General features: G+C 42.4%; 2 protein-coding genes across 2 annotated transcripts in view; one reads left to right on the top strand and one right to left on the bottom strand.

The window, feature by feature from the left end:
• Positions 1–8,690, bottom strand: part of UBA5 (ubiquitin like modifier activating enzyme 5) — a 33,093-nt gene extending 24,403 nt beyond the window's left edge. The window contains 6 exon segments of the mRNA XM_080583517.1: positions 2,255–2,341; positions 2,777–2,886; positions 7,667–7,756; positions 7,869–7,909; positions 7,912–7,913; positions 8,444–8,690. Coding sequence (XP_080439643.1) covers positions 2,255–2,341; positions 2,777–2,886; positions 7,667–7,756; positions 7,869–7,909; positions 7,912–7,913; positions 8,444–8,580 — 467 coding nt within the window. The 5' untranslated portion in view covers positions 8,581–8,690.
• Positions 8,691–9,001: 311 nt separating this feature from the next.
• ACAD11 (acyl-CoA dehydrogenase family member 11) overlaps positions 9,002–22,522 on the top strand; it is a 29,665-nt gene continuing 16,144 nt past the window's right edge. The window contains exons 1-13 of the mRNA XM_080583497.1: positions 9,002–9,203; positions 10,871–10,970; positions 11,231–11,356; positions 12,880–13,041; positions 13,256–13,420; positions 14,639–14,786; positions 15,380–15,501; positions 16,190–16,296; positions 16,437–16,560; positions 18,621–18,698; positions 19,077–19,215; positions 19,327–19,434; positions 20,612–20,710. Coding sequence (XP_080439623.1) covers positions 9,067–9,203; positions 10,871–10,970; positions 11,231–11,356; positions 12,880–13,041; positions 13,256–13,420; positions 14,639–14,786; positions 15,380–15,501; positions 16,190–16,296; positions 16,437–16,560; positions 18,621–18,698; positions 19,077–19,215; positions 19,327–19,434; positions 20,612–20,710 — 1,615 coding nt within the window. The 5' untranslated portion in view covers positions 9,002–9,066. The remainder of the gene's footprint in view (positions 9,204–10,870; positions 10,971–11,230; positions 11,357–12,879; positions 13,042–13,255; positions 13,421–14,638; positions 14,787–15,379; positions 15,502–16,189; positions 16,297–16,436; positions 16,561–18,620; positions 18,699–19,076; positions 19,216–19,326; positions 19,435–20,611; positions 20,711–22,522) is intronic.

Raw genomic sequence — 22,522 nt, 5'->3', positions numbered from 1 at the left:
TTGAAGCGCGAGAGCTTGTCCGCAGCCGCTCCTGGCGCTTGGGGCAGGACAGGCACAGACTGCCACTGCCCCTGTGGTACGACAACCCGGAGGACATAGAGTGGCTACGTCGGGTCCAGCAGGAGGAGCCGGGGTCTGGCGACCACGCGGGCCGGCAGGCCAGGCCCCGCAACTGAGCAGGCGGCCGCGCCTCACCTGGGGACGGGCTGGGGGTGGCAGCCACAATTACCCCAAGAATAAATTATGACTTTTCCACCCTGCAAAGCCTCTGCCTGCACTTATTCCTGCATCGGTCAGAAGGGGGGGAGGGGCAGGGGGGGGACGGACTGAACGCAGTCCTCTGCCTGCGCCACAGATTGGTTTGGGGATGTCCGCTCCTCATGGGGAGCGGCTGCGGGTTGTGGGTCCCCGAGTGAGACTTGGGGATGAGAAGTCATTTGAGGGATGAGAAGTCGTCATGGGAATGGGAAAGCGTTGGGGATGGGAGCAGCCACAGAGGTGACCTGGCCCGACTGGGAAAAAGGCTGACAGCAAAAGCCTCCTAAAAGCCTGCCAGAAGAGAATGCCTGCCAGCTGGGAACCGGGCCTGGCAACCTGCAGCATCCTTGGAAGGCGCTGCTGGCCTCCTGCAAGTGCAGCCTAAGGGTACCTAAGAACCAGAGACTTCCTGAAGACACCAGCACCAAGGGCAAAAGCAAGGAACTACAAGAGCAACGGACTGTCTGAGAAGGAGGAACGGCTCTGGGAAAGGTGTCCTTCTCAGAGACTAGGAAGCATCGGTGTCTATCGCTTGTCTCAGGTGAAACACAGAAATTAGCAGCGGCTTTTGGCTGCTCTGAGGAGGTGGTGTCCTCTGCCCTCTTCTGTCTCTCTTGATAGAAAAAGGACTCCTTTTTGACCCAAAATGGAGCGCCTCTCTCCCTCAGAACTTCCTGTGCTGCACAAATTGTTCTTGCCTACACGACATCCTAAACCCATTGAACCTTTGCTGGGGATGCCCGGCTGACTCCCAACTCTTTGACGGGAGTCTCACGTCTTTGCAGTGACACTTTGTTCTTGATTCCTTGGGGCCCGCTCCTGGGTTCGGTCTCTTGCGAGATGGCTTTTCTTAATTAGCCTCATACCTCTCCCCATGCTTGCCTTGAATCACAGAACATTGCCTAGTGGTGGTCTGTGGCCATGTGTAGTAAAGAGAACTTTTCAGCAAAGAAGGCCTCCGCGTCCTTGTGTATTGCAGCATCCTACCAACTCCCACTTGCCATCTCTCTACGCCTGCAGGGCGGGGGCATCCCTGAAGGGGTCAACCCTCCGGAAGGTCACGGCATGAACTTCGTTGTTGTCAGAAGCGGGATTCCGTAAAATGCGCGCTCAGGGATGCTTTTGAGGAGCTGCCGGGAAGTGCACGAGGCTGTCCTGGTTTCAGCTGGGACAGAGTTCCTTGTCTTCCCAGTAGCTGGTATGGAGCTGGGTTCTGGATTTCGGATGACAGTGATGCTGATAACACGCCGATCTTTCAGTTGTTGCAGAGCACTGCTTACACAGAGTCAAGGACGTTCCAGCTGCCCATAGCGCCCTGGAGCCAGGAGGCTGCGGGTGCACCACGAGCTGGGAGGGGACGCAGCCAGGACAGCTGGCCCAAACGGGCCAGAGCCATGTCCCATACCGCATGGGGTCGTGTTTAGCTATGGATATGGGTTGGCTGGCCAGGGTTTGGGGGGGACAACTGCTTGGGGATAGAGTGGGCGTTGGTCATCGGGTGATGAGCAGCAATTGCACTGTGCATCACTTGCTTTGTACATATTATTTCTCTTCCTTTCCTGTCCTACTAAACTGCCTTTGTCTCAACCAACTAGCTTTTACTTTTTCCCCCACTCTGATTCTCTTCCCCATCCCACTGGGGGAAGTGGAGGGGTGTGGACTGAGCAAACAGCTGTTTGGTGCTGAGCTGCCAGCCAGGTCAATCCACAGGAAAAGCGTACCAGAAAATATCCCAGTTCAAAGTATGACCTGATCTGTTTTCTGTCGTGGGAAAAGCCAGCTTTGGATAGAAGTCTAAAGAGGTATTAATACAAAATAGAGCTATGTAACATCAAAAATAAATGCCATCTAGAGAAAAGGTCTAGGCAGAAGTGTCTGCATACATATATATTTCCCACTGGTTTTCAGTTAGTAGTTATTAAATTAGAAAAATTAATAAAAATGTGATGCTGTATTTAGAACTACATATAATTTGCTTTTGTTCAAAAATTTTTACCTTATTCTATCCATGAAATGTTCAAAATTGTCCAGCGTTGTGATGTTGTAGTTATGTACTTCAAATTGAACATCAGGGTTAATATTTCTAATAGAGGAAACAAAATGAGTCAATGTTAATAAATACAGTAATTTGCATTTTACTCCCTAACTTCACAAGTGCTGCTACAGTCTTAAGCTTCCAATCCAAGGGCACAAATGCACCCAGATTTGTCAAAAGTTCACAATTCAATGATGAGAAAAAAGAAACCCAAATGAACCAAACAACAAAACCCCCCAAGATATTGAAGCAGCATAGTTTATATCAAACTTCTTGGTAAAATTAGCTATATGTGGAAGTAGATTCCCATTAAGGCTCTGGGCAGGTTAAAAGTGTCCTTAAAGTATCAGCCATTCCCACAGCCATTTTATACTCAGATGTCTAAATTAGACCTTGCTACCTTGCAAGTGATTAAGAGTTAAATATTTTTCTGTAGCAGCATCCAGGATAACTACACTGCATACCCACTTCTGTAAGTCATACCTCAAGGTATCCTCTGCTGCTTGCACTTTACTTAATCCAGCTTGATGAGGTTGGAAGAAGAGTCTGTTCATGTTTGCCAGTTCCACTTTGTCATAATCAAACAGAAGAAGCTACAATAAAGATTGTATTAACACGTGAATCTCCAAATACTCCACGAACGGAGCACTATAGCAAGCCATTTTAAACAGAAAAACTAATTATAAAATCAAGAACAACCACCAAAAAAAAACAACACTCAAATAAATGACACCCTCCAGTTCAACTTATTTCATATATAAAAGTTACCAATATTGTAAATGTGGAAGACTGAATTCTAGCTGCCAGTCACCAGGAAATGATTTGTTAAGTCATGAAAACTGCTGTTGTTTTTTGTTTGTTTGTTTTTTAAAAAGCAGCAATTTGAATTTGCTCATTTGATCTACACTAAAAATATTCATCAGACTATCAACATGGACATTAACACCTCTTCTCACATTCCTACTTGCCATTATGACATTAGCTAAAATGTGTCATTTCTTTCACTTGTGTCTTGTTCTTCAAAAACAATTAACTTAAAATACCTACAGAATACACAGGTATGTTGATTATGAATTTTGATTCAATAGCCCAACGTCCTTTTCTAGGTAAAAAACCCTGGTCTACAGGAAATTCTCCTTCAGAGGAAGGGAGAACAAACTTCACAATAAAAAAATTGCATCACCTCTCTATTAAGAAACTTCTTAAGTTCCAAGAGTAAATGGTGAGGTTTAGCCTGGAAATGCAAACATCTAAACCATTCCCCAAATTCCTCCTTTTAAAGAAAAGCCTGTTGACTCAGTAGGTTCTTGCTATCTATATACACATTATTATTAAGTCTGCTAAATTTTTACCTCTGTCATATCATGAACTGATTTTTGCAGCAAAAACGTCTGACATCTACTGCAGCACAATTTCTTGAATATCAACTTGTTCTCATAATGTAGGATTTAATCTTCTATGTGAGCTACCTCCTCCTTTTTCCTCATTTTACCTTCCCGTTGCAGTAATCCAATATGGTTATTAAATATATGGACTCATACACGAGTGCATAGAAGACAAGCATCTGAACAAGAATAGTCCCCATGATATAGGATCAAGCCCCAAACAAATCAATTTTGCTAGCATAAGAACAATACAGACTCTTCATTTGTGATTTTACTTGTTGAGGACTGGCTCGCTGCACGTAATCACATTGATCTCGTGCAGCTGCAAGATAAGGAAATGGCGGATTATCGCACTCAGCTAGTTTAGAAAAACAAGAGCAACAGCACGTATGCAAGGCTTGTCTGGGAACTCTTGTGAGAAATCCCAGGCAATTAGAAACAATGATAGTAGAGGGCATACTGCCCTGGGAGTTATAGTTAGATTAGAAAGGGGAACTAGCGGATAGAAGAATGCGGAACTAACAGATAGGGCAGTAGATGACGCTTACCAATAAGGAGCTTGGCTTTTGCAATATGTATGAGCTAATTATCCTGTACACGAATAAGGAGCTTGGCTTTTGCAATATGTATGAGCTAATTATCCTGTACACGATAAAAGACAATTGAGCTATCCATTAAAGTTGAAGCATACTTAACACTCATATTGAGCGTCTGTGTCTTCCCTCCGTCGACAACAAATGGCGCCCGAACAGGGACCCTTGCTGGACGAGGACCCGAAACGAGTAAGCCGGTTTTAGGTGACGGAGAAAAAGGGGAAAGCCGGTTCTGACTACGTAACCCGGATTCCGGAACACAAGATTGGGGCGAGCAGAAGGCGACTCGGGAAGAGCGCCCGGGACGAACCCATAGTGGGTCCCGCCGGAACGCCGCAGACAGAAACTTTACACGGGGGCAACGGCACCGTAAGTAAGAATGGAGAAACAAGCGGCAGTTGATTTACTTAAGTGCTTTTTAGAAAAGCGTAAGACGCCAGATATAGATTGTCATAAAGAATTACAGGGGTTAGTGGCCTATGGGGTGGCGAAGGGTTGCTTTATTAACCCCGACACATTGTTTGAGGAGGATGAGTGGCGTAAGTTTGGTGATATATTGTTTGAGGAAATGATTAGTGAGAATAAGACGGCTGAGAAGCTGGCAAAACCGTGGCGGGCTGTTACGAATGCTTTAACAATACATCGGGTAGAACAGAAAGTAGCAGCCGCTGCAACAGAGCGGCTGGGCAAAACGTTGAGGGCGGATGAAGAGGCCAATCCGTACCCCCTCCCTCCATCGGTCCAACAATTCACCATGAAGGCACCCGGGGGATGGGGAGAGGGGGCACGACCCAGTGCACCTCCTCTACCCCTGGAAACTCCCGAGGGAGAGGCGGCAGGCGAGGGGAGAAATAAGAATCCATTTTTGAAAGATATGCGACTCGAATCAGGGGGGTCGGAGAGAGCAGGACTCTGGGCGAAAATAGCAGGGGAGGCGTTACGTGAAGGTGATGTGGGGGCAGCGATAGAGCTTGTAGGCGCCTTCCCCGTGGTGTATTCTCCACCAGACGCCCAGGGCCAGATAACTGTTACTATGACAAATCTGGACTGGAAAATACTGACCCAATTGCGTGCCACGGTAAATGAGTCAGGAATACGTGGGGAGCCAACGAAACAGATGTTAGACTATCTGTGGTCCACTAACGTGTTGCTCCCCGGCGACATTCGTAATATCATGAAACTAATACTGACGCAGCATCAGATCCTGCTGTTTAATGCCCATTGGCATTCAGCTTGTCAGGAGGCAGTTGCGGTGCAGCGTCAGCCCGGAGATCCATTATACGGGGTCACGCTGGAGGAGCTTTTGGGGGTCGGTGCATACAATCGCTTGGAGGCCCAGGCCCTAATGGGGCCGGATAAGGCAAAAGCGACCATGACGCTAGCTAGGAGAGCACTGGACCAAATTAGAGAGCCTGGAGGAATGCCCTCCTATATGTCCATAAAGCAAGGGCGAGACGAAGCGTTTGGGACGTTTATTGATAGGGTTGCCGCAGCTATACAGGTAGCTGGGTTACCCGAATATCTCAAAGGCCCTATTCTTAAACAATGCGCCCTTCAAAATTGTAATCAAACTTCTCGAAATGTCCTAAATACGCTGCCCAGTACCTGGACTATAGAAGAGGCTCTTGATCGATTGTCGCGGATACCGATAGGCTCGCAGGCGCTATTGGTTGACGCTATTCGAAAGGTAGGGGAAAGTATTACTCAGGGACTGCAGGCTAGTCAGTCGCAGGTATTCGCCGCCCTTGCCCCCCTGCAAAGTGGAAAAGGACCTCACTCGTCGAGAAGACCTGCACTACGCTGCTATCGGTGTGGCATCGCGGGTCATATGAAGAGGCAGTGTGGGACGGCTAATGTGTGGTGTCCCTCTTGCCGATCTAATACGCATAATGAAACCGCTTGCCGGCGGAAGACCCAGGGAAACGGGAAGACCAGCGGGAACCGCCGCCCCGCGATGACACAAAAAGCGGCTTTTCTCTCAACAGCGGCGGCAGCTGCGGAGACTCCAACCGAGACGAATCCTTTCACCTCCAACCAGCCACCAGAGGGAGCCTGGGGATTGGACTTGGCAACCGCAGTAAATGTGACTTTGATGGACAATAAGCCTGTTGGGGTGAAAACAGGCGTTATGGGACGCCTGACCCTGTTTGCCCCTGATCTACATAGTCAAGAGCTGCGAAACATTACTCGACAATGGAAACGCCGGACGAGACGCAGTCTAAAAACCTTGGGGAGTGACTGTGATGATCAGGTCGAGCTCTGGGGTCCAGCCGAAAGATTCTTTTCGGCGGCACTTGTGCCTGGAGTGGCGGTAGCCCATGCTATGGCTAGTCTTGGGAAACTAGCTTGTTGGGCTGTAAAACAAGCAAATGTGACTACGCAGATACTCACGGAAATGGCCCAGGACCTGGATAGCCTGCGACACGCTGTATTACAGAACAGAGCGGCGATTGATTTTCTGCTGCTGGCACAGGGCCACGGGTGTGAAGAGCTCGAAGGAATGTGCTGTTTTAATCTCTCGGACCATGGCGAGTCAATCCACGAGCAGCTGAAATGGCTGAGAGACCACAACAAGAAGATAGTGGTCCAGAATAATTGGCTTGATGAACTGTTTGCAAGTTGGTTTGGGAACATGGGAGGCTGGATATTGGGTCTCATAAAAGAAGGGCTACGCTTACTGCTAATAATCGTTTTAATCATAGTAGCGGCGCGAGTAGTATTTAGTTGCCTAACAAAAAGGCTTGAGCGACTAACAAGTAAGGTTTTTCTAGCACAAAATAAAAACGGGGGAATTGTTGAGGACTGGCTCGCTGCACGTAATCACATTGATCTCGTGCAGCTGCAAGATAAGGAAATGGCGGATTATCGCACTCAGCTAGTTTAGAAAAACAAGAGCAACAGCACGTATGCAAGGCTTGTCTGGGAACTCTTGTGAGAAATCCCAGGCAATTAGAAACAATGATAGTAGAGGGCATACTGCCCTGGGAGTTATAGTTAGATTAGAAAGGGGAACTAGCGGATAGAAGAATGCGGAAATAACAGATAGGGCAGTAGATGACGCTTACCAATAAGGAGCTTGGCTTTTGCAATATGTATGAGCTAATTATCCTGTACACGAATAAGGAGCTTGGCTTTTGCAATATGTATGAGCTAATTATCCTGTACACGATAAAAGACAATTGAGCTATCCATTAAAGTTGAAGCATACTTAACACTCATATTGAGCGTCTGTGTCTTCCCTCCGTCGACAACATTTACTCAAGTGCTTTTCCTGAGTGTTTTCTTCACAGTACTTTTATTTGGGCAAAATCAACTGAGGGGAACTGAATCAAACTCTCTATAAAGAAGACTAGTCCATCTGCTACGACGAAGTAGAAGAAGAAAACTCACATTACCTTACCAATGCCACACCTTGTCAACATTTCAGCAGTCACGCTGCCAACTCCGCCAACACCTACTACTGCAACTGTAAAGGTACGGATTTTCTGCAGAAAGAAATAAGGTATGGATCAGCATGTCAAAGGTGATCCTCACAGGCCCAGGGTGGGTGGGGAGAGGAAAAATTATGGGGCTGTTTTAATGCAGATACAAACCTACCTCGTAATCTTTGACGATTCCCATTCTTTTCAGTGCCATCAACGACTACAAAGAAAAACAGCAACGTTATACAGAAAACGCTCTATTTCTAATAGCAATTTTGCTTTTTGAGCATCTAAAAGTTGTTGTTGCTTAAAAAACAAGGCAGCCAAGCAACAAACTCAGGCCTGCTGTTTTCAGCGCAGTAGTGATTGCCAGCTGGATACAGTCTGAATGAGGTAGTAGATACTTTCCTATTAGCAAAAGCAAAGGAGTACTGACCCTGCAGCAAATCACATGCTTATTCTGCTGGTATGAGTAAGATTAATGAGTTCAGCAGGGCCTGTAACTATTTCAGGAAATGAATCCCAGATTTAAAAGAGGGAAGCCTCTGCTTTAACGAACCATATGTCAGCAGGTCAGTGAAGACTCGTGTTTTTTTTGTTGTTTTTTTTTTTTTAAATCGCACCCCCAGGACCGCTGAGGCTGTCACAGACCCGCAGACCCACCTACTCCAACCGCCCCCCACCACCGCGGCCGCCTCCCCCCTCAGCAGCCCCACACGGCCGAGCCCTCCCTCACCCGCAGGGCCGCACCTGTAGGGGTTGGTGTCCGTCACCTCCGCGCTCATGGCCTCGATGCGGGCCCTGGGCGCCCGCCGGCCGCCCCTCTCCCGGGCCAGCTCCTCCTCCAGCTCCCGCAGCCGCCGCTGCAGCCGCAGCACCTCCGCCATCCCTGCGCCACGTCGGGCCCCGCAACGCTTCCGCCGGTGCCACCGGGCCGCCTGCCCCCCGCTCCCGCCGCCTCAGCGAGCGTTCCCACCGCGACGGGGCAGCCTGCGGCGGGCAGCGGGCGGCTTGTGGTGGAGCCAGAGGGCACGGAGCGGTGGCGGCGGAAGAGAAAGCCGCCATCGGAGCTCCCTGCCGGTAACAGCAGGGCTGCGGGAGGAGGCGGCCGGAACGCGGAGCCGCGGTGTGGGGAACGCTTTCCCTAACGGACCCAGCAGCCCGCGGTTGCCGCGGCAACGCTGGGCGGGGCCGCTCCGCAATTTGCTTAGCGGGAGGGTGGCAGCTCCGCAATTTGCGTAGCGGCGCCGGGGGCGGGGCCGCTCCGCGATTTGCGTAGGGGGACGGGGGGGGAGGGAGCGGGGCCGCTCCGTGATTTGCGCAGCGTTGCGGAGGGAGGGTGCGCAGCGTACGCCGGTGGCGCAGCTGCCGGGATGGCGGCGGAGCCGGGCACCAGCGAGGTGCGGCCTCAGCACCGCTTCGACGCGGGCCGGCTGGAGCGGTTCCTGTGCCGCCGGCTGGCCGGCTTCCCGCAGCAGCCCGAGGGGGCTCTGGCCGTCAGGCAGTACAGGTGAGGGGGAGCCTCTCGCCGTGCCCCGTTGGCGAGCTGCGTTGGCCGCGGGGGCAAAGCTCGGCGCCGGGCAGCCGGGGACCTTTAGCACGGCTGGGAGCGGTGTGCTGCTGGAAAAGCCTGCCTGGATCCCCGGAGTGTGCCCCGAGTGCTCGTGAGCTTTGGTGTCCGGCCCGTGCTCGTAGATCTTGGTTTGTCTGATTGCTCTGCAGTTGCTTCAACAAGTAAAAAATCTTAACGCGCAAGTAAATGGCTCCCGAAATCGATTTAAGAAGCCTAAGGCTTGCCACAGAAGCAAATACTGTCTGCTGAGGTTCTTACTAATCCTCAAAGCAAGGTATTGCACTGATGGGGTTCCACTTGTGGGCTCCAAAATGCATTTTTATGGGAGCTTCAGCTCATTTGGGTTCTGCAAAGTAGTGGTGTGACTTCAAATCAGGAGCTAACTGTTAAAAAGATAAGCTCAAAAAACCCACACCATGTTAATTCCACCGTAAACACGTCCTCAACCACTCTGTCTGCAGCTATCTCTAAGAAATAGTAGATGATTTTTTATTGTATTCTAATGCAAATATAAGACATCCACTGAATCCTTACCTGTACCGTAATTCTCACGGGTACTACAGTTAAGGAGACTTCAGGAGGGGCCTAAAGAGAATAGCTAGTAGTAAAAAATAAATTAAAAAAAAAAAGCCATTCTTAATGCTTTTGCTGTGTTATTTGTCTTGTGGTTGCACCTAAGGTCTTCAGCTAATCTGTATTTCTTTTGTGCCCGGCAGGGTATTTGTCTGTGCAGTACACCTGTCGAGCTGTTCTGTAGTCTACACCCTAACAGGCTCATGGAGAATGGAAATGTCCAGGGAAACATGAGGGCAAGCATTCGCTTGATTTCAGTTTTCCAACAGTTGTCTAACCTTTTATTGGACTAAGTTAGAATAGGTCTTGAAAATGATCCAGAATGAGGAGGGGGTGGCATATAGATGAGCTCAGGGCCCTGAGGAAAATGAGGATTGATGAGCTTGATTAGGATCTGATGGACAAGGTGTCATGAATGGTTTAACTAGGTTGTTTACTTTTATATAGGCATGTGATTGAAGTGTGTACTTTCTTTGTCACTGCAACGTTCATTCTTCAGAACTTCACAGTTGCTATAGGCAGTTTCCTAAGCATAGCATGTGGATGAGAACAGATGATCAGTCCTCCCTGCAGTGGGGTTTGGTGCTAGAATCCATCAGTGATTTGAAAATCTTTTTCTATGCTTACGTTGTTAAAAATGGAGCTCACCAAGGAACAGTACAGTAATGGGCAAGTATGAATTGTGCTTGAAACCTTGAACACATTAATAATATCTATTTAGGGTAGAGAGGTAAATGCTGTCTCCATTTTGCAGGAGAACAAATTGAATATCTTTGACTTCTCCACAGTGAAAGAAGACATTTTTCTTTTAGGTAGGGACAGGACCTCTGACTTCTGATTTTGTGGGCTATCACTTGCTTCTTTTTAAGACTATATTTGAAAGAAAACTTAAAAAAAAAAAAAAAACAGTCTCCATTGTCTTGCCGTTTTGTTCAGGCCTTGTCACAGATAATTTTGCACCATTTCCATTATAAGCCTGCAGATTTGCAAGTACTTGAAATTGTAAGTAATTAGAGTCTTCCTCTATGCAGCTCAGGCCAGTCAAATCCAACCTTTTATCTTCGGAAGGGTGAGAAGGCTTACGTGCTCAGGAAGAAGCCCCATGGCCCCCTTTTACCTAGAGCTCACAAGGTAAGCAACATTTCTCAGCAAGCTCCTAGCTCCATTTTGGAGGTGCATTAAGTTCTTCCTATACATGATGGCGCAGTGTATTGCAGTGATTGTTGGATATGTCTAGGTGTGCAGCAAATTACTTGGATCGTTTCCAATTTTCTGTGCTGTACGCTTAACTAAACACTTAAGAGGATAGATTGTCATTAAATGTATTCAGTAAGATGATGATTTATGCTTAGGAGCTTTTCACTGAATCTAACTTTCTGTTTCTTCTTCAGGTTGATAGAGAATATCATGTGCAGAAAGCCTTATTTGCAGCTGGATTTCCAGTCCCTGAGCCCCTGTTGTATTGTAGTGATGTCTCTGTCATTGGAACAGAATTTTATGTAATGCAGCATGTGCAGGTTGGTCAGCCAATGTCACAGATTTTTTTTCATTCTCCCTACTACAAGCTGCTTTTAAATTGTTTAAAACTTATTGAAGCATACCAGGGAATACCAATATAAATAATCCTCTCATATTTTTAAAAAGTGCTAGCTGACAGAGATTCTTAGTGATTTCAGCTTCTCCAGAGCTTATTTCCATCTCTTCCAAAATATTCTGCTCATTATTTAACCTTTTCTCATTTGAGCTTTCAGAAGAATGTCATGAAATGACTCCATATTGCTGCTGTGAAAAATGTACCCATAATTCAGAGGGAAAACAGTCAAGCTATAAAGTTATACAAAATTCTTGGACGTTCTGGAACACATTTGTTACTGGAAATAGTAATTATATACAATCATATTTTTCTTTAAAACTGAACAGGATTCTAGCTCAAGCACTACTTTCAGAATGAACGTAGCATAGCTCTGTGGTCTATCACTGTAGGTGTGCTGTAGCTGAGTTGATACTATTTCTGCTAGATTTGGGTAATTTAGAGTTTAAGTTTGCTGTATCACGTCTTTTTTTTTTCTTGTGGGACAAGGATATGAATTCAGGCCTCATCTCTTTCATCACATCCTCTTCTGTCTGCCTTTGCTCGTTTGACAAGTTGAGGTGTGTGCCAACATGTAGACAGTCCAGGGCTTTGGGAAATTTAGACTCCATGAAGAGCTGAAGCCCTGAGAAACAAGTCTATGCAAAAATTCTCAGTTGTATCTTACGTGTTCTGGGACACCTGTAGTGTGAAATTTGAGTTCTAAGGAAAAGCATTCAAAGGTGTGGATCTCTGTATAAATCAAGAGCACGTACAAAAAAGAAAGGAAAGTGGGAAGATTATGGGCTATCACATAAATGTGTTTGATATATATTTACACTGAAGTGTATTAAGAAAAAAAAGTTGGTGAGTTAAGTCCAAAAATATGATTTGGCTAGTAGTGTTGTGGGTTATCTCTGATACTTTATCTTAATAATTGTCTAATAATCCAAAAAAATAAATGTATTAAATTTGATTATTCTATCATCAGGTTGACTAGGAAATTAGAAATTGAAGAGTTTGTGGGCCAGTTCCTGGAGATGAAGTTAACCCCCATCCTAGTCACAAATCAAGATTAATAAAATAATAAAGCTGTGAAGAATTTCACAGAGTGTATGTGTGGGGGAACAGTAGTTGTTAGAGACAATACAGTAACTTTTTTTTTTTTTTGGCGGTACTTTCAAGTTTGAGGATCTCTGATTGCGTGCTCTAGTTCAGACTTTTATCTACTGAACATGTATCTTTTATTTTAATTGGCTTCCAATAGATATCCTGCATACTAATGATTTGGGATTACTGTGAATCCCTTCATCTGTTATGGGCAAAGACTAAAAGAAATGAGGAAGGAATTTTAGATTGTACAGGAAGTATCGGTTCACTGCATTTGTTTTGGCTCCTGAAATATATAGCTGTACTTCTCTTCATCTGCTGTGTACATCCCACCAAATATCTGATTTACGATGTCTCTAGGGTCGCATCTTCCGAGACCTCTCGCTGCCAGAAGTGGGCCCAGCAGAGCGTTCTGCATTGTACGTTGCAATGATAGAAACATTGGCCCAGTTGCACTCCTTTGATTTGCAGTCATTGGGTCTCCAAGAATATGGCAGAGGTCCAGGATACTGCAGAAGACAGGTACAGCTTTTTGAAAAATTCTTGTTTTGTCAGGTCTTTGAACATTTATTTGTTTGGCAAGCTAATTTGTTAATTTTAAATTACTTGTAAAAGTAACCATCATATTTTGGTTGTTAGACATCTTCATTTATTTCAAGTATTTATGCACAGTTTAGAGTTAATGCTACATTCAGATCAATTCTGTAACACTGTTAAAATGTTTGTATTTTTTCAGGTATCAACTTGGAAAAGACAATATGATGCGGCCGCTCATACAGATATTCCTGCCATGAACAAGCTAGCTGAGTGGTTAGCAAACAACTTGCCAGCTGATGATAATGAAGAAACCCTGATTCATGGGGACTTTAGAATAGATAACATCATTTTCCACCCAACAGAGGTACTTGAAACGTATTTGTACGTTTAGCGCTTTTTGGTTCTCCATTTGTTTATACTTGAAATAGAGCATATACAGAGGTGTTTTGGTCATGATTTGCTCTACGTCAGTGTAAAGACTATGGAGAGGAAGTGCACATGGATATCCAGTTATTTGTTGCGTTAGCTATCATTCAAAACCGATTGACTCTCTTTGCAAATCTTAATACAAACAATAATTCCATCCTCTATACATTTAGACTATACATCTTTGGAAGAAACAGAGGAGAACTTAACTCCTCCCCATGCTCTTTGTACGGTACTTAGGTACTTAATGCGTTCATTAGCTCTAGTGCCTACTTGAAAGTCCAGAAAAAAATCATTTTACATTAATAAATCATACTGAATTCAGTGCAGCTGAAGGACTTACTGAAGACTCATTAAGCTGCTTAAGAATCTGGTTCAGAGCCCATGGAAATCTGTGTTAGGGCTTCAGTTAACCTCCGTGGCTTTTGGGGTTGTGCCTGTGTGCATACTGGGTCCCCTTTGTCATCTGTTCCCTGGGTGGTCCAGGAACTCCCCAGGAATCTAAGAGAGTTGGCAGAGGGGACTGACTTGCGGCAAGGAGGCTGACTCAGCTCCTGGCTTGCACCATGAAAAAGCAACAGATCCCAACAATTCCCACTGTTGTGCGTAGATCAGTTGATAGAAGCTGACTTAAATATGTTGTTTGACTCCATGATCAGAGAATCTGGCAGTCTTGCAGACTCTCCTAGCAGTTCCTGCTATGGTCGAAAGAGTTGACCAAACTATATACAGGTCCTCTTAAACAATCTGTAGAAACTGTTTCTGTATATGCAGGCACGGCCATGCGGGAAAGTCTTTTGTACGTGGTTTAAGACTAGGGCAGTTGAGAAGTTTCTGACAGGAAGAAGGTTACTCGAAAATGTAGAATTTAAAACAGATTTTCATTGGAAAAAGGCCTTGTTTTCTGCCACTGTGTGAATGTTAATTTTTTGCAGATCTTTATGAAGTGCTAAATGGAACTACTCTTGCTGTAGACAGTTACAGTGCATGTTTTTAATTTTAAACACGTAGTAACTCAATAAAGATCTTGGATACTAAGTGTGTTGTACATTTGTGGATGAAGAGTTTTCTATTGTTCAGATCGGTCACTTGAGGCTTTTATTTTTATTTCTGATTTTATCTTTTATTTTTTAAATTTTTGTTATTTTTATTTAAGGCTCGCGTTTTGGCAGTGCTGGACTGGGAACTTTCAACCACCGGTCATCCTCTAGCAGATTTAGCCTATGCTACTATTTTCTACTTTTGGCCTACATCTCTTAAAGGCTTAGGTCAAGGAACTGTCTTCAATTTCAAAGACACTATAGGTATGAAATTATAATCTTTTTGTCATCGTGAATTCTGTGGTTGATATGTATTTGATGTGTTACTTTTATAAACACTAATTAAAAGTTTAATAAATACATCATTCTGCACTTGAAGAGAACTTTTCTGCAGTTTTCTTCACTGTAGATGTGCCAATAGTGAAGTTTAAGGTAGTTCTGTTTTAATAGAATATGAGTGAGCCATAGTATGTTAATTCAATAAAAGTTTACTTTGAACCTTTCTTAAAGATAATGGAGGCAAACATAAATTTAAATATAAATTTATGTTGATAATTGAAAAAATAAAATAAACTGTGGTGCAATAATTTCCTGATTGGAGTGGAGGTCGGGGAGGAGTAAGGAAGTGTTATGCTTATCTGGAATTCTGACAACATGTTTCTTTTTGGTTCTCTACCTCTCAGGACATGAGAAATGATAGATCTTATTTATTTTTTTTTTTAAACTATGTTAACAGAATGTTTCAGAAAGCTGAAAAAGCTGTTTAAATATTTGAAGAATAAGATGGAAAAATCCTAGAAAATGTTGAGCATCCTAACATATTCTTTCTCTCTTTTTTTTTTTTTTTTTTTTGATAGCAAACCCCTCATTTGAAGAACTGATTTCTATTTACTGCCGCTGCCGGGGTATTAGCACTACTATCTCCAACTTCAATTTCTTTCTTGCTTTGTCATTTTTTAAAATGGCAGGGATATCGCAGGTAACACATTTTCTGACATGTTACATTTTTATTACAAGTGTTTGTAGGTCAGTAATATTTGTTCGAAGTAAGATTTTTTTAAATAACTGGAAACCTATTTCAATTTATTCCTGTAGAAGCAGTATCTTAGATGCTTATGACTGATAACTCTCTAGCATAGATTTTGTTCTGCATAAAGTACATTGCATTAGATATTCAGCTGTTGTAAGGCATGAGTATATTTTTATGAGTTGCAGCAGAAGATCAGTTTACCAAATGTGATATAAGCTACCTATTATTAATTTGGATTACGAGTGTATATGTGTGTAGTTAATGTGGTTGCGGTTAATAATCATTACATGTATATTGCTAAGTTGGCTTAAGGGACAGGCAGGGCTTGCTTGCAGTATCAATGTAGACATACTCTTTTTGCTCTACTAATTTTTGTGATTTTCCTTCAGTTTGGGGTTTAATAACCCCTTTAGCTTCAGTTCTTTTTGTTTTGTGGGCTCAGCCTCTCCACTATATCAGAAATGGACCAAAAGCAGTATCAATATATCGCTGTAAAGTCTGTTTGGGTGCTATTTTTTTTCCTATTAAGAATATGTACATTTAAGTGTAATTTCGTAGTTGAAGAATTCACCAATCTAAAACAGAGACATTTTAAAGTGCTTAATTATACCACAAATGCCTTTCTTTTTCGTTGTAGGGTGTGTATGCTAGATATCTCATTGGAAATGCTTCTGCAGAGAATAGTCATGAATTTGCTAAGATGGTGCAGCCTTTGGCAGAAAAAGGGTTAGAGCTCTCAAAAAGGTAAGGGTGGTCTAAATTACCGGTCAAAAGCAAGGCAAAGCTTTTACAACGCCTTATTTAAATGGTTGTATAAGGCAGCTTATATTATCATAAGGGAAAATCGGGTCTTACATTGGATGTTCACGTTGGATGTTCTCTAGATCATCTTTCAGCAGCACGCGTGACAGAATTTCTGGAGAGTTGTTCCATCAGAGTAAGAAAGGCGAAGAAATTCTGCTGAAAGTGAAGCAGTTCATGAAGCAGCATGTATATCCAGCTGAGAAGGTAAAAGCTTTTTGTAAACTTATTTATAAATGAGTATTTTATGAGAAGAGTTTATAAAAATGTTAACTATGTATGGAAGTCTTATCATCCTGTATTGCTTTCTTTTTTTCCCCCTTGTTTTTCATGCACTGATGTTTGTGGCATTGCAAAATGTTAACAGAAATCAATATAGTCTACATGAATTTTTTTTGCAGATGTAAAGTGCTGTATGCATTGTTAATGAAAACTAAAAGTTACTTTTTAAACTTTTCAAGGTTTAAGAAGTACTCTTAAAGAAAGAAAAACTTTAGAAAAAATAAAATTTTCTAACATACCTTTAACAAAAACCTTAGAACTCTTACATATCAAGATGAACATGTTTATTTATTTCCAGTGTTGTACAGGCACATAGGTGCTGTGCTACTTTTCGTTAGGAAGATCACAGACAGTGGTTCAACCTTGTAAGTTCAAAATCCTACTTAGGTTTTTGTCTCCCTTTCTCTTATGAATTAATTTGCTTTTCAGTTCCAAGGAGAAGCAAAATCAGGACAGCACTTTGGTTTCCCTTTATTTTAATTGAAATAGAATTCACATCTGTGTGGCCAGGATGTTTAGCCTCTCCCAAATATATTTTTAAAGCTCTTTTTATTGGTACTCTGGCATCCTTTATTGAAAATACTTAATTCTGCTGTGTTGTCACACCAGATGTGGCGAAAGGAAAAAAAAAAAGTACATCATATATCTATCTTTATCCTGTACAGAAATTGTGAGTAACCAGAATGTCTTAGTGATTAATCACTAAGGATCATACTAGTTATTGCATCATGGCTACCACTGTTTCTGTGCATTGCAACATGGCTATCTTTGGATTTCTTGTTAGAAACTTTGCAATTAAGTTTGAGGAACTGATTTATCTTCATCTAGCATGGGGACAAGCATGTTGTTTCACTGACGTTTCTGCTTCTGTAACTAATCTATTCAGACATTTCTCTCAGCTAATGCTGACTATATGATGGGACAAGCTAGTCTGTTTATGTTTGCTTTCATCTGAAAGTATCCTGTACTGTTTTGTTTTGGAAAGCTTAATGCTCTGTAAAGTATTTGTGCATAACTTCCATCATGGCGTGTTGCTGTTTTTTTCCGGGACTCTGTAAATCTCCTATTTTAAGAATATTAGGGTGTGGTGTTTTTTTTCTTTTTCTCTTTGCTGTCAAGCAGAAGTGCAGAGAACATATTAATCTAAAAGACTTATGAATGCATCTGCAAAGAAAAATTGAGAGCAGAAACACTTTATATCCAAGGTTTCCTAAAAGTCTGTTGGTAATTTGTTATGGATTGCCCAAGGAAGCCTTGCAATGATTAGGTGTACTTGCTTTAAAAACAAACCACAAATAACCATGGAAGTTTTGCAGATGAGTAGAGTTGTGCTTATAAGTTATTTCTCATAACAGGAATTGCGAGCCAGGACTTGTAAAATCTGCAGGAAAAGGGTGATAATTTATTAGTTCTAAAGCAAGTTCTGGGCCAGTTAGACAGTACTAATCCTTGACGCTTGGAATGACTGATTACATAATCTGTTAAGCAGTAATTTTGATAGAAAAAAAAAGTATTATTTCAAATTAAAAAAATTATCGACTAGCTTACACACCTGAATTTTGTGATGAGAAGCCTGACTCGTAAGTGTCAGTACACCAGACTTTTATTTGTTGTTTTACTTTTGGGTTCATTCCTGTTGTGTGGTGGTACTGTTGGCTAAGAGTTGTGTTTATCATCAGAATACACTTGGCCTTCTACCTTTGTCAGCATGCGTTTTAAACCACTCTAAACCGTTTCCATGTATATGATAACATATTGACTGGGGTCATCTCCATGATGCATTTGAAGTCTTGCAAAATGAGGAAATAGCAGTTTGATTTTGAATTATATTTTACGTTTTATAATGAAACCAACTATATAATTAAAAGCTGTGTTGAATATTTTATACTGGTTCCTTGAGGTGTAGCTGCAGAAAAGAAAACATCATTTGTGTATGTTACACATGTTCTTAATTTAAACAGCAACTTTTTAATTGTTTCTCTTAGGAAATAATAAAATACTATGCTAGACATGGAAATACTGAGGAAAAATGGAAGAAACCGCCAGTGCTTGAGAGACTGAAGGTATGGGATAATAAATATTCTTGGACACCCTAGCTGTAAAAGAAACAGACGTGGATTGTAAGAAATGTTGGTTTATTCTGCTGGAGAAGTTATTCTGTCTGCATGAAAAGAAACAGAATGAGGAACAGTGAAAGGAAAAGAAGGAGGAAGGATGCAAAAGGAATTGTGAGATACAAATGAGAGAAGCAAAAGTGAGTTCTGTGAGGGGTATGTCAGAACTTTAATTCAAAACCATACCCATTGAAAATAGCTGTTAAAGGCATCAGATGTAATGGACAGTATGCTAGGCAGGAAGGAGGAAAATGGTCAGCAAGCCAGAATTTAATTGCTGTTTAAAGATTTATTGCTAATGTTTTTCCTTGCTGATTCTCTGAACAGGAAATGGCCAAAGCAGAAGGTCTGTGGAACCTTTTTCTCCCAGATGTCAGTGGTCTCAGCCAGCTTGACTATGCACTAATAGCTGAGGAGACAGGGAAATGCTTCTTTGCTCCTGAGGTTTTCAACTGTCACGCACCTGGTTAGCAAACCCTGTGCTTTAACTACAGCACTGAGAACATTAAAAAGCTGGGCATCTTATGCCTTACCATTTGTGTCTGAGAAAGTAAACATGACTGCTCCTTTCTTACAGACACTGGAAACATGGAGGTCCTGCACATGTATGGGACTGAAGATCAAAAGAAAGAGTGGCTGGAGCCTCTTCTAGAAGGGAAAATCAGTTCTTGCTTCTGCATGACAGGTAATTTTTTTCTCAAAAAAAGAAAATGAGAAGCAAGTGGCAGAAATTTCAGAATGACGCATGCAAACAGTATAAAACGGCAAATTGTTATACGTTAATGAATTCATACAGACATTTCCGCAGTACCTGTGAATCTGATTGAATATGAAATCACCTCTACGGTATTGAGTGCAAGGTGAAACACCCTTGTTGCCCTTTCCTGGTAGTTACTATTCCTCGTACTTTACCATATTATCACTTCCATATGCTTTCAATTTAGTTTGAGTAGTAGCAAAACACATTTTTATTCTACAAACCAGATTTATGATAGAATTTATCCTGTTCTTTTAAATGTGTTTTGGGGATTCCCCAGAAACATTCATATAAATATAAGTATATTTATTCTGGTTTAGGTTTTGTAATTTCACAGTATGTCACAGGTAGAGGTTTTAAGGCATAACCTGAAGATAAATTGGAGAACCTACAAAGGATTTACTTTGTCTGTAGATCAGCATTGTATTCATTTTTGCTCTTAAAAGCTTGTGGTATTCAGCATTTCTGGAAAGCCTGGCTTTTCATATAGGAAGGTAGCTTTTGAACATGTGATGTCAAAATCTTTATCTTCCCGTGTCAGAAGGAGTTGAGAGAACCCTGTCTTGCAGATGTGGTCTCTTTATTTTGCAATTCCTGTGTCACTGTGTTCCCCAAGAGGCAAAAGATGCTTTCACTTTAAAGAAGGTGGCCTACTCTGTTCTAGATGATCAATGACAACACCTTGCTGGCAATTGCTTTCTGTAACCTATTTCATGATCCATCACAAAAGTAGTTTGAATCTCTGTATTTTCATTTGACAAGTGTCTAGGAGAACGAAGGCTGAGATACGACTGTTATCTGTAAGTACATCGGGAAGGGGAAGGATTTAAAAACATCATGGAAGGAAGAAGGATGTTTACTATAAAGAGTAGTCTGAGTTCAAAAACAAGCAAGTTTAAAGTGGCTACGAATAACGTGTTATTAGAAAATAGAATACCTCTGATCACTAGTAGAGTGAGGTTCTGAAAACAGCTTTTCTGCTGGGAGCAAAACAGCGATGCTGTCTTCAGAGTATGTCTAGATACCTATATTTTTGTGGTGGTACTACCTGTGTATTTAATTCAGTGAAGTGTATTTGTTGTTTTTTTTTTTTCCTTTAACACAGAACCTGATGTGGCTTCAAGTGATGCAACCAATATGCAATGCAGCATTGAGCGAGATGGAAACAGTTACGTGATCAATGGCAAGAAGTGGTGGAGCAGTGGTAAGTACAGAAACCCTACAAAGAGTGACTATGTCTACAGTTCTTTACAAGAGCTGATAAAATTTGAAATGTTTGTCTTCCATTTCTGAGATGGAAAATTCTCTCTTCTTGAGTAAAGAAAATGGAAGGTAAGACAACGGAAAGAGTAGAATCAAGCTTTTGTTCTGTGAAAGTCCGAGACTTGAATCCCATTGGGGTTTTTGGGTCCATTTTAGAACCTCTCAATTTAGTTTCCAGAGTGACTGCTGCTGTTGCTCTTCAAAGTATATCTCTTTCCATCTGGCAACTTTCACATTTATGGTTGTAGTCTTTAAGCTTTGTTTTTATGAAGATGTCTTTGGCAGCTTGTGTGTGAGGTTTGAGTATACTGTGCAGCTTCTGGCTGATCTCACATGTGATTTTCATACCAGAAACTTCCCAGAAAAATCAGTGGGTTGGACTTTGTGTTAAATGTCCCTGATTTTGGAGTACCTTTTTTTTTTTTTTTTTTTACCGAAACATAAGTGATAAATTCTGGAAAGTCATCATTCACTGGGAGTTTGGAAGCTAACTGAGTTACTAGCTGTAATGAAACTCGAATGTTTCATTTTTGTACCTTTGTGTGGGCCCCCTACCTACACAGATATTCTTGTGCAATACCTAGACTCACCAGAAGATTGGGCTCGCTCTCTTTCCTAGTACCACAGAACTGGAGGCAAAAGCAGGTATGGTATCTAGCCTCTTGACCTAAAAGTGTCACTTGACTGCTAGCTGCTACCCTTGCTGTGGGACAAAGTCTCCCAACTGTGTGTTGCAGTTCCTAAGGAAGTAATGGAAAAGTATTGTAGCAGGTCATGCACAGAAAAATATTATTCATAAAATGAGTTCATAGAATCGTAGAATGGTTTGTGTGAGTTATCTGAGTTATAAAAAAACCCTAAATGTTGCAGAGTAAGCATCGTTTGGTTTGTCTTACCCCTAATCAAAATAATTAGGGCAGTCAGATTTGTATAAAGACAGACTCATAAAAGGCACTGAAATGTCAGGAAGTTTGAGAAACACATACATGCAGCTTTGTCTTATATGTAGAATTTCCTTTTCTGCCTGGTTGGGCTACAGCTCTGTCACAGTCAGTCTCATTTTCTGCCTGGTTGTTTTTGTTTTTTGTGTCTTCTCTAGTCTGGGTGAACATGAGGATCTTTGTTTGGGAATTCCAGAAGCCTGACAGCCTGGTCAGAATGTCATTTCAGGTGCAATCGCTATGTATGTGTGAAGACAAGTTGTAATTCACACATGCAGATAGTTCTTAGCTTCATTGGAAGAACTGAGTTACCATGCTATGTATGGGTGCTTTGCACATCTACAGTAAATCCATGATGGTTTAAATGTGTCAGGCTTATGGTGAATGTGTAGGCCATCTGTTGAGCACTTCTGACTTCTCTGTTCATGTTCTGCTATTTTTCAAAATACTGGACTGAAATTCTGTAAGCTTTTGTCATCTAAACAGAGAGAAGAGGTTTGTGTCTTGTTTATGCTACAATTGTTTCTTGTCTGTCATTTTAGTTCTTTGTCTTATAGTCTGTAATTATGTAACTAGGAACAGTGTCTAAAATTGAAAGATTCCTGTTGGCTTTCATAAGCCATAGCTCAGGCCCTTTGTTAGAGTCCATAGGATGTTTGAAGGCAGGGATAATATGTTGTAATACCCCTTTTTTGCATTTAGAAACCTGATACATCAATGTATTTCGAACCTTTCCAGAGACTAATAGAAAACTGCTGTTTTTCTGGAATTCTTGCTAGCACTGGGGTAGAGGACAGCTTTGGTACTTCTCT

Source organism: Anser brachyrhynchus (genome assembly GCF_964034855.1).
Source record: "Anser brachyrhynchus genome assembly, chromosome: 2".
Lineage (NCBI taxonomy): Eukaryota > Metazoa > Chordata > Aves > Anseriformes > Anatidae > Anser > Anser brachyrhynchus.
This window is presented reverse-complemented; position numbering and strand designations above follow the sequence as displayed.